This window comes from Ixodes scapularis, unplaced genomic scaffold (assembly GCF_016920785.2).
Source record: "Ixodes scapularis isolate PalLabHiFi unplaced genomic scaffold, ASM1692078v2 PGA_scaffold1__304_contigs__length_218370807, whole genome shotgun sequence".
Classification (NCBI taxonomy): Eukaryota; Metazoa; Arthropoda; class Arachnida; order Ixodida; family Ixodidae; genus Ixodes; species Ixodes scapularis.
Window position 1 is genome coordinate 131,705,696 of NW_024609846.1, and position 19,362 is coordinate 131,725,057.

Below are 19,362 nucleotides of genomic sequence, written 5' to 3' on the forward strand. Positions count from 1 at the left end.
CGCATTTTGATCACTTTTAGGATGACATCACAAAGTACCGTGGCACTGCAACTTTACTGAAGCTACATTTGTAGACACAAAATTCCCATGCCTTTAGAACAAAGCAGTTATCCTGCCATCGGGGACACATTGGCGGTACCAACCTTCACCGTGACAGGCATGTTTTGCTTGAGAGCGGGAAACAGGGCCTGCTGGCGATGCGGCACATGGCCTGGGGCCTGGGCCGAGGAGGGCCGGGCACCGTCCCCCTTCTCGGCCTGAAAAGGTGCGCACGCAGGGAGAACGAGCCTAAGATTCGAGATTCTCAAAATCAGGAACGTCACCACGGGAAGAACAAGTCTAGGATTTGAGATTCTCAGAATCAGGAACATCACCCACAGTCACTGACACGGTGAGAACAGCAGGGAGGTCTTTCAGTCGTCCCGCCTTCAGAGTCAAGTTCCTACCTTCTACAACGCTTCGGCATCTCATGAGAGGCAATGAGCGCGAGCTGGAGGCCAGGCATTCAAAATTGCCACTCTGCCGTTTTTTGTCCTGGCAGTGACTACAGTGCAAGATATCCCAAGAGAAAAGGGACTGCTATTTATTTAAATGCTATATTATTTTGTTTTCATCTGGTCCCTCCTGCACGAAACAAACGCGGCATCGAAAGGACACTGCGAATGAAGCGAAGCTAGTGCGTTACACATAAACATGTGTAGGAGTAAAGATGTAGTTTTTAAACCGAGAAATAAACAAATACCCACCTCATTTAATACAGTCTTCGATTTGTCTGAGATAGAAACTGTGCAGACCATTAAAAGATTGGGACTCTTTTGTAGCAATTGCACAGTTGGACAATCATGTAGACACGCAATATCTCTTCGACATACACACGCATCGCCTCGCCGATTCAAAGAATTTTATCACACACATCAGCCCCAACTCACATGAGAAAACAATTCCCCCTTGAGGTGAGAAAGCCTATCAGGAATTTTGTCGGAACCAGGAATCAGACTGCCCTACTGATAAGGTGCGTAGCAAATGATAAAACATAATCTTGCCTCCGTTTATAACTGTACGCTGTCCAACTCATAGTTCCCTTTACCGAAAAAAACTGAAATTTGATGTGTTGACCAACAACTATACAGACACTGTACTTTTCCCTATGAAATAAGACATTACGCAGGTAGGAACGCCAACTACAGAATTTGCCAGACTGTCGTCCGTGGCCTATAGAGGGATCTGTTTCTCTTAAAGTTGTTTATCGTGAGAAGACAAGATGAATTTTTGGATGACAGATTATGTTAATGATGATTCCCGTATGATACAAGCGTTTTTTGGTGCACTAATAGAGCAGGTATTTTTGAAAGTACATTGAGTATGAGAACCATTTACAAGCAAAGACTTCAGCGGAATCGACGCCGCATAGCGGCGACGACGAGAAGCTCCGAAAAAAGGTTGTTTGCTTTTGCTGCTTTATTCTCGTAAAAAGCATTGCTTTATGTGCTCGTTTAAGATTGACTAAAAATCATGATTCACTGGCACTGCACCAAAATAAGGGATGAACAAGGACACAAGAATGATTTTAGTGGTGCGCAACTTCTCTCATCCTTGAGATGGAGAGCAACCGGCCCAGTGAGAAACTTATAGTGAGACCCAAGAACTGAAGCAGATTTATAAAATAACGATTGCTGCAAAAGTCACATCAGCAAAAGAAAAACAAATGAATGCTTATAAGCTGCCGATCGCTGTTTTTTATTTATTTGTTCATCAAAGGTCTATCAGAACCCTTTGCATTTAAAACATCAGCCAATTCTAACTTTATAACACGCATTATCAAGTTTGATTTGGATGGCAGGTTGATGGGTGCAAGAACCCATTTTCATGCCTCTTAAATAATTTATGCTAAGACCTATTTTTCAGATATCATCTACTACTCAAAAAGATTGGTTCTAGCTAAAACATCAGCCAAAACAACATTGCAAAAAAGATATGGCAGTTTCATTCAGCGTTACTTTAAATTTGCATAAACAAACAGCTATAGGAACTTTGTGCAGGCTTTCTGTCAATAATATCTTAAAGGAAAGGCAGAGTGTTGTTATTCTTGCGATTACATCACTGCTTTCCAAGTCATGAGTTGGGTCATAGAACAACACACTCTACATTTTATCAGAAGTTATGCAAAGCACTGATCAAAGTGATGGTGCAAGTGCATAGCCCCAGGAAATGCTCAAGAGGGGATAAACAACATTTTTCAGAGCGCAGCTTCCACAATGTTTCACAGGGGGCTGAAAAGCATGAAGCTCTTCCTGAGTTCAAAGCTGAAGTCTCTTGCAATGCTGCCCAAAGCTGTAAAAAGCATTGCACCTTAAGGTGAACAACCACAAAACGTTAGATCAATTTTGAATTTACAGTGATAAACATATGTTCAGTGGTGCCCTACAATAGGTGCTGAAAGGATTGCAACACTGAGGTGAAAAAATAAGAACGGAGCAGCCTTTTGGATGCGCCGGTGTGTAGGAAAGATGAACAAACCTGATCATTTAGAGGAAGTAAAAGTCGTGACAAGGTTTCTGTAGATGGTAAATACCCGTAAAATACTGCAAGAACGCCCACCCAAAACGAAGAGATAAATGGTGAAAAACATGAAGTGGGCTATCTTTGGGGATGCGACAGCAAAACTTTGTCAAAAGTTAATGATAAACACCGGGGCACTTGCTACAAACCACGTGACGCGGGAACTGATAGCACAGATCATGGACACAGCCAAAAAGTCAAAAAGTCAAATTTGGGGGTTTTACGTGCCAAACCAACGACGGGCATCTGGCACGCCCCAGCGGAGGACTGAGGATTAATTTCGACCACCTGGGGATCTTTTGACGTGCAACCGAAATCATGGACAGAGCAAATTTGCGTTTCAAGATGTGATACACACATGCGAGAATCCGCTGCGGAATCCTGTGTCACGGGAAAGGATACCACAGGTTGCAGATGCAGCAGATAGTACGCATTTCACGGTGCAAAGGACACGCGGAAACCTGTCAAGATTTGCATCTCAAGGAAACGGACACTGCAAATCGCAGACACAGCAGATTCAAGTTTCATGGTGCAATAAACATGGGGGAACACGCTACCAACTTGCCTGTCACGGGAACCGATATCGCATGTGCAGATCACGGACAAAACGCAGGAATTTGTTATAAACTTGCTTGTCAGACGTACCGGTGTTTAATGCGAATTCCCTTCGGACACCGCACGACGCCTGATGGGAATCGGCAATGTTTCGGAATTTTTATGTTACGGATATTTAGCCAGAAAAACCGGATGAGCGATCTCTCGGGGGAGGACGCCCTTACGAGATTTTTCGGTAGATACAATGTGTCAATGAGCACCGGGGCAGTGTCTTACTTTTGCTAATTCCTCTTTCCATTCTCATCGTATCGGTGGTCCCAATCGGCAATTTACCGCCTATCCAGCCGTACATTCTATTCAGCATGTCCATCTGTGCGAAAATTGCGCACTAGCTGCTCAAACGTGGCCTGTCTTAAAGCTAGAGAGAAAAAACTGCTAATCTATTGAGAATATCTCAAAGGTATGGTAAAGGCATAGTATACATAGATCCTCAGTGAGGTCATGGTGACATCAGACGTAACGTGCAATATCATGGTGCCAGATGATGTCACAGCATCATGTGGCCATTGGGAGAGCATGTGATTGAAGTGACCCTACGTCACGCGACCACATGACACAATGTCATGTCAGTGTGTCGCCCGACATCGCATGACGTCAGTGTCGTGTGATGTCATGATGTGATGTCACAACTGTCATGTTGGTGACAATCTTCACAGGACTCCATGACGTCTAGGCTACATCCCCAAGCTCTGACACAAGAGTGCCCAAAGCCGGCCCTATAAATGCTACACGCTTAAAAATGAGCGCCGGAATTCGGAGCATACCTGCTGTTGTTGTTGTTGTTGTTGCTGTTGCTGCTGCAATGTGTGCGCCAGTGGCGGTCGGCCACGTTTCTTCTCTGGCGGCTTCACCGCCACGGGTGTTGTCTCCGTTGCTTTCCGCTTGGAGCTTGGCAAAGGCTCGTTCGTCGATTTCGTGGGGACGACGGGCTTCTCCGTCCTGGCAGTAAGTGTGGATATATCACCGTGCAGTTCACTATATTTGTTACCCGATTTTTATCCACATGTAGTATGCAACAGTTAGTTGGATTTCACAATCCCTCAAATTTCGGAAGCTCCAGAAAGCTCACAAGATGTCCTGTTCACACCGAAAAACGTTTTGCCTGCCATTTCCTTGTTTTTTGGATTTCGTTAAAAAGCTCGGGAAAAGAAAATCACAAAACATGATGATAAACCCTGAGAGAGGGGTGGAAAAACACAATAAAAACGGTAACAGAGACAACAACAAGGTGAGGGACTCGGACAGTGTCTCAAGAGACATAGTCTGTGTTCAATACAGTTGGCCACCGATTTTCAAGAAGCCAATAATTTGGACTTGTTCAATATTTCAGACCTAAAGGACCAACCGTGACCTACCCGATAAAAAGAGTGCGTAATCGTGACAGATGTTTTGGAAAGTTTGAAGTCCGAAAGTTCAATTTTTCGGACAAGATCGTTGCGAGCGATCAGCGAAAAACACCACCGAGAAGTGGCCATTTTGGATTCTATGTTGGCTTCACATGAACTAACTTGGTCTGGTAGCGCTTCCATGGCCTCCAAGATCCCGAAGCGCCTGTCCTCGGAGGCCATGGCGCTACTTGAGTACTGCTAACTCCTATAACTAGGTGACGCTTTACGGCTTTTTTTTCTTTAGTTGCACGTCGTTATCATCATCATTGTTGTTACCATTTTGCTTTGTTCGTTCGCCATCGCAGTTGTGGACTTAGACCTCTCACCTCGATCTCGTCTGGGTGAATCATGTTTTCGGACTACCGTATTTATTCGAATCTAGGCCAATAGTTTTTTTAATATACCGATACGTCAAACTCTAGGGTCAGCTTAGATTCAAGGATTTTGAAACACGCGCCAATTTCAAAGTAAAATTGAACAAAGTGGCGCGCAGCTACCGCCACCCAGAAAATAAATTATTGTAGCCATTACTAGCCGAGCCAGTAGCCGCTTAAGTAGACGAGCGGTGCCGCCATTTTGACCTGCGTTGATAGTCGCTTGCGTGCGGCTTGGCGTTTTCTTTTTATTAAAAGTGCAATGGCACCAAACAGGCGGTGCCATTAGTGTTCCGCTTTTAAAAGAAAAGTTGTTTTAGCCGCGGAGTTGTCGTCGAACGTTGAAGCCGGGCAAAACTTCAGCGTGGATGAAAGAAATATCCGCCGTTGGAGGAGGCAACGGGAGAGGACATTTGCGTGCGCCGGAACAAGGATGGCATTCACCGGACCACGAAAAGGCCATCACCACGGCCTTTCCGTAGTCCGGTGAAAGGCCGTCAACGCAGACTTTTTGTGGTCCGGTGAACATGAAGACTGAACATCTTTATGTTCAATAAATGCCTCCTGTTTGTGAGCGCTGTCCTCGCCTTTTTGTTCGACCTACAATCGAGGTAAGTTTTTTTTTTTTTCCCCCTGGCTTCGGACTTTCTGGGGTCGGCTTAGAATCGGGGCTGGCCTGGATTCGAATAAATACGGTATTTTGGCTTGGACGTCACTGCCCCATTTGTTCTTCCGCTGCTGCGATGTGTCGCTAAGAAGCCCAGAAAGTACTCGACCATAACACTAGAGAAGGCAGCGATTCTCAAGCTAATAGAAAGTTGCTGAACGCAAACGGACGTGTAACTTGAAGCAAGGCACTATTTAAGGCCTTTTTAATCCCACTTAGAAGTAATAAAGGCAAGTTTTTAAATCTGTTGATTTTTCGGACTGCTCTATATACGGACATTTTTTTCAGTCCCTGTGAAGTCCGAAAGATCGATTGACAACTGTATACACCAGCTCGCCTGCACCTTGAGCATTTTTTTTTGTGGACTACGTAAATGAATGGCAATGATGAGTGCGCACAGTGTGAAAGATAAGCTTACCAATCAATCACAAACAAGCCCTATTTTGCCCAGTTATTGTCTCAAAACATAGACCTGACGAAGGTGAAGCTGTCACCACTTACCCCTCGCCTCCAGAAGAGGCCACCACCGTCACTGTGGTGGTGGTCGCCGTGGTTATTGTCTGCTGCGCAGATTCCTTCTCCTGGTTCTGAGCATTCAGGGTCATGGCAGTTTCCTTGAAGGAGAAGGCAAAAACAGATTCCACAGTAAAGACACAATGCCACTAAAGGAGGGGGCAACGACCTCCTCTTTTTTTTCACATTATGAGTTCTCAAATTGGGTTCCAAGGAACGTAGAGGTTCCCCAGAACATCCTCAGCGGTTCCCTGAGCAAAGCAGTTGGCTCACGATCTCAAGGTGGAGAGTTCAAATCCTGCCAGGTGACAGAAGACGTTTTACATGGTTCCTGCCGTGTATTGTGTGCGTGTTCGCCACGCATAGCGAACACGACCTTTGGTCCAGGCGAGCTGATGTAACCGGAGACACCGGCGGGGGACAGCTAACCGCGGAGAAGAACGCCACGCCTGAGCGAAAGAACAGACTGGGGCGCAGTCGCAGACCGAACAAGACGCTTCTCAACCGAATGTAATCTAACAGTTAAATAAATATAGCCTAAATTACCGGTACATCACCGTTTCCTATGGGCGTAACACTTTTCGGTGTCAGTATTTCGTTATAGCCGGCCGCTACAGCTAAACGCTACAGAACTGAATGGAAGTCGGCCGATAAAATGTATTTTGCGTTCAAATGTAAAACCTCTCCTCTCGAGCATCTTGCTCTCTGAGCTCCGTCAACCGTAAAGTACTGAGCACGTGCCCAAGTCACCAAGCTGCAGCTGCCTGGTCAAGCGCGCTTTTCTGCGGGGCACGGAGGCTACAAGCACTTAGCCAAATTCGGTATCAAAGCCTCCACAATCGTCCCTTAGAAACGGTGCCTTTTATCAATGCTATCGCGGGAAGAAATCTGTGACCTAGTGATGTCCGGTGCACAGACAACTTGGGCGGTTTTTTGAAGAGACCTTCGTCCGTCGGCATTAAACTGCACGAAGAGGCTTAGCGTTGAGCAGATCGCAGCGATCAGGCACATTGTGAGTGGCGAACACTTTCACTATGCGCTCCTTGAGCTGCACAACCAAATGACTTGACCGCAATAGGTCCCAGAAAGAATTGCCGAGCTGAGCCCCATGCAATTTCACGTAACACTGAACTTCGCAAACACCACGCCACCCTTACTGCGCCAGTCGAGGTAACCGCCATCTTGCAACTGATGCTCTCGCTGGGCCCAAGATCTCTCTCGAGCTTCCCGCAAACCCCGCTATGAAAAATCCCAAACGTTGCGTGCGTACACAATACACTAACCCTTCCATTGCATTCCGCACATGCGCACTCCCGAACCGCAATATCTCTGTGTATGCAAACCTTTAGCGTACGGTCCACTAAAACTGCCTAATGACACTACCATACTCTCGTGCTTTTTAAAGCACTTCTACGCCCAAAAGCCAGGATCGCAACATCTGAGAGCCCGACACTTCAGCTTTTGTGATATCACTTTTTGCTGCTTCGGGATCACTTTCTATGCTTGGGCGGAATATGACGCAAAACACACCAGAGTCGGGGATGCGCTCTAGGCATTGTAGCCACGCGTTACGAGCAGGTCTTTCCTATTGGTGGAGGCTGTACCTTCCTGTCTGCGGGGCAAGCGTGGGAATTTGGGGAGAACCCACCTTGAGGGCAGTGGTGGGCTTGTCCGACGACTTGTCCGAAGCCTCGGGAGCAGGCACGCTGCTTGACTCGTCCCGCTTCTCGATGACGATCTTGCTCTTGCTCTCCGTCGAAGAACTAAAGTTGGGCAGTGCCTGGCTGTTGAATGGAACGGGGACGTCCCTGCAAAGCAAAGGGCACGGTCGTTCTGCCATGCTGCGGGACGTCTCATCTTTGCGGAACGGGTCTAGCTATACGGGAGTAATTACTCATTGCAGACACCGAAATATATGTCTCCAAAGGTACCGAAAAATCATACTGAGTATTAAGGTTGACTTATTAATCCTTACAAGATGAGAGTCCTGCTCGATTTATTTTCAGTCCTCATTTTCATTTCCTTGACTTCTTCGCAAGGGCCGATGCAAATATAGATATATGTCCAATGACTGTCAAACCTCAAGAAGCAGTGGCCCACATTTTTTTATAAAGGTCTATTCAATTTAAGCCACCTGCCTTCGAGGCGTGTAGACCTTCGTTATATTTGCACCTCAATCCCATCCAGCTAATTTGTCGAGATTTCGAGGAATATTTAAGCCTGCGGGCCCTCGAAGATGTGTTCATGTTATAGCATACCAATGCCTTTACGGAAACCAGATATATTTGCCATTCTACAACAAAAACACTTTCCCCGACAGCCCACAAAAGAAACAAAAAACCCCGAAAAGCAGCCTCGCCGCCGAAGAAACACTTGAGACAACTTTAATGTTAAGCTTTTATCAAATTTTACCTAATATTTCTTCGCAAGATAGAGTATCCTAAAACCAGCGGCATCGGCAACCAGCGAAACCGAAACCACTACTGGGAATCTGAGAGAGAGAGAAAGAGAGAAAAAACAATCTTCCAGTCAAGCTTGACACAGAGAGCTACGAGACAATGAAGCACCAATGTGCATTGTTTACACTTTCCCCCTCTACGTGACACTGGCACAATCAGTTTGTTTTCTGTTTCGTCGGGTTACCGGACACTCTGTTTGGGTTAAGGGTTTTTGTCAGTCTTGTCTAGCAATGCGTTGTCACACGCCGGAACAACAAGAATTAAACCCTGGGGTTCAGGCCCGTAAGTCCGCCGAGGGAATCGGGCCGGCACTCACCCGATCTCGGGGTCGGGGGGAATGAAGAGGGGCGTGATCCTGCGGCGGCCGTCGGGCATCCGCGTCTCAATCTGCTTGTCCGTGGGACCCTTTCCAGACGAAGGGGCAGAGACACGCAGTGAGAGCGAGCCGGCACCCACAACCGGGTGCCCTACAACAACCCCTGGTGTTTAAATTAAGCACTAAAATGGATTTTGAAGTTGTCTTTCCACGATGCAAACTCAACCTATGTGTCTTAAGTATCCTAGAAAATCAAAAATAAAATCAGGTGTGACCTTTTCCCGATTAAAAACGTGACCAAACGTTGCAACGCATCTCCTTTTTTCGAGATCTATCTGAAAATGAAAAAAAAAACGGGGGTGTGTTGCAATGCTTGGCCACATTTTTTTTAAAGAAAAGGTCAAGCACGATTGAAATCTTAAGCTTTTTGCGGATGCTTAGTGCACATGGGTTGAGCTTGCATCATAAAAAGACGATCTGGAAATCCAGATCCTTATCCTTTGTTTGTGACTACGCGAGACCTGTACGCAACGAATCCTAGAAAACTGAAATATCCATGTGGGAGTTTGCTGCAGCTTTAGGAAAAACATGTTTTGGCTGTGATGATCACAATGCAAGTTATTTGACACCTGCCTCCCAAGACTATAGACAAGAAAAAGGAACCTTCTGGACATTACAAACCAGTGGAAACAAAATTCAGCAGTCCTATGTTAATCCACTGTACAGTTACAGCAATGGCTGAAACATGTCACGGCGAAGTAGTAGGGCATCGGCGTCGCATTCACGCACCGTGGGGTTCGTGAACAAAAGTGTTCGCAACAAAGTAAACACTTCTGTTTCTCTTTTGATTCACAGCGCGCAGGGTTCTGCCCAGGAATTCCTTAGCAGTGGACATAACCACCATGCGAGTGGCGGCGGTGGCGACGGCGGCGGGGGGAGGTAGTTTGCAATGCGGGACGATCTGGCTTGCCGACAGAACGCATTTCTCTAACTTTGCGGCCCTGTGAGTGGCGCCATGCCACAATGATAAAATAAAAACTAAATTGCCTTAGCAAAAAAAAAAAGTGGAGAAGAAAAGCCAAGGAGCGAGCAAAGGGGCGAAGATAAAGCAAGCCTCAGCACAAGCAACATACCTGCCAAGTTTGGAAATACCAAATCCGTAAGAATTTATAAGAAAGAATGCGGCCGACGTCTTTTGGGCCCGTCGACGTCAGCACCAGCTCATGTGAATGCGGTTTTCCTTATTTCTTGCATTGACACCAATAAAGCACATTTATCAAACTCGTTTTTGTGTGTAGCCTTAGTTTAAAAAGAGTTACTTCCAATACATTTTGACAAACTTGGGGAAAATAAATAAAGAAAGTATCTTTGAAGTAACTGTACCTTACCTAGGTACATTTTTAAGCAAGTATCTAGGTGCATACCTAAGTACCTTTTCGTATAAGTAACTGTAACTTAGGTACATTTTTGAAGTAACTCCTACAACCCTGCAAATAACTCACAAATCAAACCAATCTGCGCATTCCCACGAGACTTCCAAGTCACAAGTCACGCAATCGAAGTTGAGCGTACAGCTAAGCAAAGCGTACCAGTAAACTTCAAGGTGTGGCACGAAAGACGGTGCCACAAAGCAGCACTGCTGCACAACTGAGGAGGAAGAAGCACCGCACCTTGATGTGCTGCAGCGGCCGGCTGTTGCTGTTGTTGTTCAGCGGCCGGACGACCGACGTGGTGTTGGCAATCGTCGCCGACAGGGACTGCTGCGAGGGCGTCGAGATGCCATTCACCTCCTTGCATTGCTCCGCCGCCTGTGCTGCCGCCGCCACCCGCGTCGCCCGTGCCGCCAGCTGCTGCTGCTGCTGCTCCTGGGCCTTGAGCACTTCAGGGTCTTCCACCAGCGTCGAACAGCCGGCCGAGTTGTGCAGCTGATGGGTGAGGGACGACAAGCTCTTGCCGTACAGCTTCTGGTGCCACAGGTTCTGATGCGTGCGAAGCACGGCGCGAGAAAGAGAGAGAGGAAGCAAAATAATCTGTCAGCTTGGTTCGGACAAACTGGGGGCCGTCCTCACACAAAGACCATCTATGCGTCGCAAAGGCAGCACGCGTACAGCCGCAGAGACAATCTATACCGGGCTAGAGTAGTATCGCTCTAGCACTTTACAAACGGCTGGAGAACCAAAATGAACATTTATTTCCACGTGACGGTGGATTGTGCACGAGGCTGAAACATAAACTAAGCTTAAATGCCGCAGTGCGAATTAGTGTCAAGATGCTGTGCAGAACATGAATGCCGTGGATTAAAAAAAAAAAACTAATTAGCGTGACGGTCACCTTTGGGACGTCAAAAGTCAGTACTAGTTATGTCTCGTTCCCAAGGTTCTGGGCTCAAATTTTTTAAGAAAACTTTATGACTGGACTCAAAGGCACAAAAGAAGCTGTTCCCCGAAACCAAGCTCCCTATGCCTCAACTGTTCATGAGCAAATCACTAAAGTTACCAGTTGATAGAACCATTCAAAGTGAGGCTGTCCAATCTAGTATGCATGGTGACTAAAAAGCAACACAAAGAAATTTGAAGCCAGAACTAGCAAACAGTAAAGACCCAGACGAAACCACCCCCAGGAAATGCCTCCTCACCCTCTCCTCGGGGGTTATGGGTGTCCCAATCTCTTCTTCGGAGAAGTCGATGTAGGCCACCGTGCCGTCCCAGGAGCACACCAACAGCTGGTTACCGCCTTGACTCCTAAAAGTCAAAGTTGAAAAGACGTCGGCAATCTGGACGATTCTAGCTCAGTTACTACTTCTGTGAAAAGGCGTCACGACACTCACCAGGAGATGTCGAGGACAGAGTTTGAGAACAAGTCGTGCACGACCACCAGTGGCCTTTTCAGGCAGGTAAGCTGAAGGAAAAGACGCACATGTTTTCATCTACATAGAAAGGCTTAATTAACGTGAAATGTAATTGAAGCTCCCAGCACGCCAACTCACCCACACAGATAGCGACCGGTCACGGCTCCCGATTGCACAGCAACAGAAATTTGTACCCTAGAGACCGAATGGCAAAGGAAGCGTGAGAAACCAATGGAAGTTTTGTACAATTAGACGCACTATAAAACTGTGGGGACTTGTTAACAATTTACGCAAAGCGCTTTCATGTGCAACTTGAGGAATGCAGCGACTTCAAAAAGGGACCAGGAAAGACGTTCTGACAAGAAGCAAAAGCTTTCATCGAGTGACATGCTGATTACTAGAATCGTGAACTTCCTCATATTCTGTGTTCAGCTGAAACGTCGTTTCAGAACATGTTTGACTTAAGCAAAACGAATATCACAATTACCACACATATCAATGCACATGATTTCTACAATTAATGCCTTTTTATATGTGAGCTTACTACACACCCTAGAAATACTGCAAGAACTGGACTGATTCCACCTTTCTTCAAAACCCAAGAACTGGACCGATTCCACCTTTCTTCAAAACCAAGTACAAATTTTTCATGCCAATAATATATTTCTGCCACAGAAATGTCAGAAGACAAAACCACAGTACTTGAGGTATCGGTGAACCAGCCCAACTTTGTGCAATGCAAGGATATCAAAGCAGGGGCAGGTTCAACTTTAACTGAACTTAATGATATCAGAATTCTCCCTGTTACAGGAATACAAGTCTGAGTAGTCCAAAGAAAGGGAAAAACAACTAACCTTTCCACCGTCTTTGTTCAGTTTGGACAGGATGTGGGGATTAAACCTCTGTGGAAAAAAGAAAGACAGCCCAGGTTACTTGCCTAGGCCAGGGGTCCTGCAGCTGGAGTTTGTTTGGTACAGGAGGCTCCTACTTATGCGAGGTGGCGAAAACCATCAGTGAACAGTGCTGCTTCATCAACAACCTGCAGTCATGGAGTGTCAACGTTCATGCAGCCAAGAAGGATGACAGCTCATGAATACAGGAGGCAGTTCATGTAGCATGAAATACGTCAGTTTCTAACTAGAGCTGTGTCAAGAAAAAAAGAAAGACTGTAAAAATGTCACTAGTACTTTGAGGGACCTGATGATCCAAGATTCAGGAATGGTAGATAATCTTATAACTGATAGATCACTGCATAACGAAAAACACGAGCATGACAACCAAAACCGTGAAGAGGATGATTAGAGAAATAATTCAGGTTTTCATTCAAATTAGGAACATTATGAAGGCCCTAAGCATGTGGGTCCAGATGCAACTCATAAAAATGGGGGCTTACTAAAACTGAGACTTCTAGAGTACACTGTCACAAGAATATGTGCCAATAAAGTATGATAAAATAATCATGCACACTTTTATCCTTTTTTTGCGAGCATAATTTTAACAACATTATCTGAACAGAAAATCTCTATAAAACCAGGCAAAATCACATAAAATACAACTGGGCCAAAAAATGCCCGTTTTTTCTAACGTGATTTTGTTTTATGTTTTATAAAATAAATTTACCAAGAAAGTTGAAAACAGGAAAAAGACAAAACAGCAGCAGAGGCTTCATTGAACAATTTTTCAGAAAGAACCTTTCCTAAAGCCAAAATATTGGTCAAGTAAAGCATCTCTACTGTTCTCACTTTTGTCCGACAATGCAAGACATTTGGGGGCCATTGACCTAGGACACAACAAGCAACCTACAGTAAGATGTGTGAGCGACAGACCACAATGAGTAATAAGCTGGGCTCTATGCTTTTTTATAGACATGAGAAAATAGTATTTTTAAACTTTCAATCTTTGATTAGAATATTGGTGTATTCAATCCAAACTTGGAAATTATGGATACCATTGGAATAATTCAGAGCAGTTTTTAATTTAACTTTGTTAAGTGTTTTTCCCCATAACGTGGATGCATTGCAGTAAAGCAACATCCCAGGAAGGGGTGTCACAGGTTCCGCTTTCTCGTATTACGATCGTGCAGAAAGGAAGAGCACTCCTTCAGGTGGATTTGGGAGTGTAGATTTTGGAAAAGTATTATATTTTCTGTCTACAAGTCATACCCCCCTATAACAACTGTTAAAAAAAAAATGTTGGTATATAAGTTGTGTTTATATATTCGTACGATCAGCGTGGCAAAACTGCATTGCAAAGCCTGCATTTGTGTATTATGATTGTCATATACGTGCAAGCGAGAACAGGTTGCAATTTTCTTTTGAACAAATTGGACAAGAAATATTTAACTCCTGCGGCAATGTTTCACCGTTAAGGTCCATCCTTGTAAAAAAAAATTGAGATAAGCCATACCCTCGTAAGAAATGCACAGATAGAAACCTTGAAAAAAACGTCCAGCCTTTCCACTCTCATGAAGAAGGAAGACCAGCGGAGCTGTACTCGATACACTGTGAGCTTCTTCTTCGTCGTCGTCTGTTTTTCGCACTGTTTCCTACGATGAATTCCCACCAACACGCCCAACTATCCATTCTTCTATTATAGCTGGAAAGGTTGATGCCATCTACGAGCGACGGCGGAAACCATACTGGTTGTGTGCCTGCCAGCGTCGCTTATAGATGGCGGTAGCTGTCCAGGTAGGTTTGTGTTGACATACCGGACATGATCCTAGGGAACCTAGCCCTTAACAGCTTCACTGTAAAAAAGAATGCCACTTCTACAACAGAAAATACAGTAGTGCCACCGTTCTCGCATGCGCAACAAATGAAGCAAGCGGCACAAGGCGAGTCCCAACGGGCGGCTTGTGCATCTCGCAGCCTCGGCAAAGCCTCACCACGCAAGTGATGGCCTTCCGGTGTCCCACAAAGTCCTTCTTGGTCCTCCAGCCATCCCTCTCCACAATCTGGGCCGTGGGGCCGGCGTTGTTCATGGCGTGAGCGGACACAAGAAACTGTCCGTCGGGAGACCAGCTCAGCCGCAGGATGTGAGTCGTGCCGCCACACTGCGTGTCAAATGCCTCTCTGGTCAAACGCTTCCCGTCGGTCTGACCATGAACACTGAGCCTTCTCAAGTAATTGTGTTGAGTGTTTGTTTTGTTGGTGGGAAGCTAGCCAGCCCCAACGGGCGCCTGGTGTCCTTACGGTAGATGAGAAATTTGGCTAGTGCCACTAGTCTGGGGTCTTCAACATGCATCACGGTGTAGCGATACACGACCGCACACTGATCGAAACGGGCAGGGGCGACGATCGAGCCCAGAATTCGTGGGTTCTGTGGCGCGAGCTTTCATTCCGTGTACTCCGAGCTGCATCACGTTAAATCGCTCGGCCATCAATTGCCCTAAGCCTTCTCAAATTCAAGAGAACCCAGGAGTTCCCAAAACCCCATTGAGGGTTTCACGAACACCCCAAGTAAACAAGCTTGTTATTTGGGAAGCTCGTTTCCATCTCCCAACCCAGCAATCGCAATGGTCAATACCATGCAGAGTGACACATGGTTGCTCTCATTGCAGTCCCTTGGAAGGCAAAGCACAATAAAGTAGCGAGATGGGTGCCAAATGCCTTCAACTAACAACTGAAAAGTTAAAAGTTCAACAGAAACAATAGAGGTCACAAGAACTATATGGATGGATATGTACAACAACAGAAAGCAAAAAAAGATAGCTTTTTCTGACCACGTGCTAGATTTTCTATTTTATGAAAAAATGACTTCCCAGCATGCATAACATTAGAACACACAGAAAGCAAAGTGCCTTGATAATCAAGGTGCACCCTAAATATAACCCCGAGTTTACCGTATTTATTCGCATAATTTGCACCCACGCGTAATTTGCGCACCCCTAACTTAAGGCCCAGATTTCCCGAAAAAAAAAAAAAAACTTGCTCGCGCATTTTGCGCGCCCTGCACCATTCTGCACCAGTTCGCCAGCCGTTTCTCCAGACGCCCCACAGGCGCGCGAGCTACGAGAGGAGTGAGAGAGGCGAGAGTGCGAGAAAGATGCTGCTCTGCGCTTTTCTGCGGGAGCTACGGGACACACGCGCGCACCCGCCGCTGGCCCAATGCAGCAAGGTGGTTGACCCTGCAAGGGAGCATGACGTCACGCTGAGATTCCCGGATGTGGGAACTGTCGTGTGGTGCGCAATTGCGGTCGCGCGAAGTCTGCGGGCGGCAAAGGGCATCCTTTCCATAGTTTGGCTTGAGTGGTTCAAGTTAATTGCCATCAACGGTTTTCTCGACGACTGCTCTTGCGATGGGTTACAATAACTATACAGCAAAGTTAAAGCTCCTCGTGATAAAGTTTGCTGAGGAAAATGGAAACTGCGCAGCGACCAGGTAGTTTAGGGTGAATGAGAGCCAAGTCAATGTGGCGAAGACAGAAGTCGACGGAACTGAAAACTATGCTATTTGGAACGCGAGTGACGACGACAAACCTGACGATGGCAACCATGGTACCGAGTGCGAGAGCTCCAACAGCGACTCGGAGTAAACAAAGTAGGTGCGTTTCGTAAAACAAAAAAAATAAAAACTTTTGCCGTTTGTATATTTGTATTTTTATGAACATTACAGCCTTTGCAGATGTGTTACTTGGGATGTACGTGCGAAATAGCCATGTAATTTGCGCACCCCCTTTCTGATAACCAATATTTTAAAACAAAAGTGTGCAAATTATGCAAGTAAATACGGTATGCATCTGTCAGAAAGATGTTTCAAAATGTAACGTCCTTATCAGACAGAAACTTTGTTTCCGCTGTGCGATTTCAAGAATAAAAGCAGATTATAATCTTGCAGTAGAACCACATGTGTATTGGCTTCAAGGGAGGACACATACCAGAAAAAAAAATGTCTGCAAAAAAAGTTGACTTTGAAAAATGCCATATTTACATCCACCAAAAAATTTCATTAGTTTACAGTTAATTTTCTATCAATTTTTTTCGGTCCAGGGGTGCTAAAGAAAAGGTAGAGGTGGAGCACGTTGAACATAGCTTTCTCCATTACACTTTTTGGCATAAATTTCACTTTAGGAGAACTATTCTTTGTTAATAGGAGAAGAGGGAAAAACTCGCTCATTGTTATTCCTAACTGGAATTTCATGAGCAATGCAACTGTGGAATTGTTTTTTTGATTTTGTGGATGTCTTCTATAAAAGACGCTAAGATTTTTTCGATGTCATAAAAGGCAAAAAAAATTCGATTTTTCACTGGGATGTTAGCGTAAAATAAATTACTTCTTGGAAATTTTGTTTCCACAGTTGCACTCTCCAGGCATTCTGCTGCAGATCTAGAGTAGAAAAATATTGGGTATTCCATTAGTTTTCTAACAATAGTTTTGCTAAGCAAAGTCTAGTTTTCCTAAACATTCTGCCTTGCGATGGCCAGTATATACTGAAAATTTCATACACATTAAGCCATAGGTTTAAAAGCTGACCCTTTTGGGTAGTGTCCCCCCTTAAAAAAAATTTGCTGATGTCATTACATGACAATAGGTAGTGAGGCCATTGCAACACAGGTCCCAAGGGCGAAACTGCCTTTCTAAGTGCTACAACTCAATCAACAAAGATTACAAAAACAAAGAGACAACAAAACTTACAAGTCACACTAACTCTAACTCTCTTGATAAGTGCAAAATTTCAACTGCGACACAAGCCAACTCACCTCAAGAAAAGGATCTGTGATCATGCACTCTTGTTGCCAGTCATGGGTACGCCACACCCTCAAGCTCTTGTCGTCGGACTGGGGAATAAAACAAGGAATACTTCACTCACAGAAGTGCTATAAATGGAGAGATATCAGCTAAATCCTAGCAAAAACCCTAATGCAGAGTCATTCTAATCACGATCCACATGCCTTAACGACACCCTTTCCGTAAATAGGAGGTTGTAATTGAAGCTATTTTACTCTTATGTTTTACTTGAAGGGGTCCTGCAATCATATTTAAGCGTCTACCTTTTTTGCGGTTTCCACGTCTCTTGGGGTTCGGGCAAGCCAGCGGGCACGGAAAGAGTAACTAAATATCAGTGCATTATATTTTAACCGGACGACGCGGAAACCTCCTCCACAGACGAGGGCGACTCGCGGTACTGAAAGCGCGCGAAATGTGACTTCTTTGATCCAGTGCTTACTACTGGTCAGAGCCGCTAAAAGCTTTTTTTTAGTCGAAATACAAAATATAAGTGGCGCGAACTGTTTCAATTACTATTTATAAAAGTAGTTTTTGTTCAGTATTTTAGATCAGAAAAGAAAATGCAGTTTATAAAGTATGGAATCAAGAAATGACCCGTCGACATACTCGCCACTAAGTGGTGGAAAAGGCGGCACATACTAGAAAAGAATAGTGGGATCAAGCGCCGACACGGAAAGGTCCCGGATGTACGCGGCGGCGCTGCGGCCGTTTACGGACTGGAGGATCCGACTGACTCCAAGCGTTCCGAAGGCCTTCAGCGAGTAGCTTTGTCTTGCATTTTGGCCATTTCCCGGTATGGCAGCGCAAAGTGACTCCCATTCTAAACTGATCTTTACCCCGTGTTTGCTGTCGTTTGTGGCCAATAAATTGTCATGCCGAACTAGAGTTTAATTGCGCAGCAAATTCAATGAGAGCAGCTCTGGCTCCCCGCTGTATACAGCCTATCCAGAACACGCTTTAGTGGCACCCTCTCGCGCCGTCGACACGGAGTGCGGCAGCCGTGAGCGCTCGCTGACCTCACTATCCCTCCTCTAGTTCACGGCCACTCAAGCAACCAAGGACGTCATGAGGGAGGTTATTTTTTGCTTGTTTTTGTAATTTTAATTTGCCTATACACAAACTCATCTCTGTTACGTCACGGCGCGGTGGTGGCGCGTCGGTCGCACCGGTTTGTTTGTAAACATGAGTTAATGTATAACTTTTAAAATAAAGCGAAATTCGAGAAAAGAAAAGTTACATTAAGTTACTACGGTCAGTGCGCTCAGGTTTGGTACAAAATTAAAAACCAGTAAAAAAGTGCTTGCAGGGCCCCTTTAACAAGTCAACTGCATTATATAAGACTGATGATTTGAGAGGAGGACATTAATGTTTGTGTATGTATGAAATTACGGGTTCCTATATATTTTTGTACTACTTTTTGTAAAGAACTTACTATTTTTAATGCTTGCTAAATATTGCACAAAAAAAACCTATGCTTCTAAAATAAAATAAAGGGTTACTTTTAGCTTACATGCATGAGTAATAATATATGAAAACAGTTGGAGAGAAATAAAATAAGAAAATAAAAATGTGTGAAACACCCTTTCACTAGTAAAACCTAGCATTATTTTTGTAACTGTTAGCATCCTAATCCCTTCAACAGTATCTCCAAGGTGAAAATGATAGCTTGCTTCAAAAAATTAATTTCAAGATTAGACACTCACTGTCAAACTGCAAGAGGGTTTTATTGATTTCTAGTCCGAAAAGCTTAACAGAAGGCGAGACTGTTCTTCTTTCATAGCTTTTGCAGCCATTCGACTCTCCCTAAAAAACATACAGTGATCCCTCGTTACAACGAAGCCAACGGGACAGCACAAAAATTAAATATATAACCGGCAATTCAAAAAAGCGATACCA

General features: G+C 45.0%; 1 protein-coding gene across 1 annotated transcript in view; it reads right to left on the minus strand.

Annotated features, from left to right (window-relative positions):
- The window catches only part of LOC8029109 (protein HIRA), a 73,946-nt gene that overhangs the window by 44,627 nt on the left and 9,957 nt on the right, over positions 1-19,362 (minus strand). The window contains exons 7-18 of the mRNA XM_040223130.3: positions 17,439-17,516; positions 14,624-14,791; positions 12,594-12,641; positions 11,878-11,934; positions 11,719-11,789; positions 11,527-11,632; positions 10,562-10,870; positions 8,892-8,980; positions 7,765-7,924; positions 6,105-6,217; positions 3,939-4,113; positions 144-257 (exon numbers count right to left, since the gene is read on the minus strand). Of these exons, the coding sequence (XP_040079064.2) occupies positions 144-257; positions 3,939-4,113; positions 6,105-6,217; positions 7,765-7,924; positions 8,892-8,980; positions 10,562-10,870; positions 11,527-11,632; positions 11,719-11,789; positions 11,878-11,934; positions 12,594-12,641; positions 14,624-14,791; positions 17,439-17,516 (1,488 nt within the window). The remainder of the gene's footprint in view (positions 1-143; positions 258-3,938; positions 4,114-6,104; positions 6,218-7,764; positions 7,925-8,891; positions 8,981-10,561; positions 10,871-11,526; positions 11,633-11,718; positions 11,790-11,877; positions 11,935-12,593; positions 12,642-14,623; positions 14,792-17,438; positions 17,517-19,362) is intronic.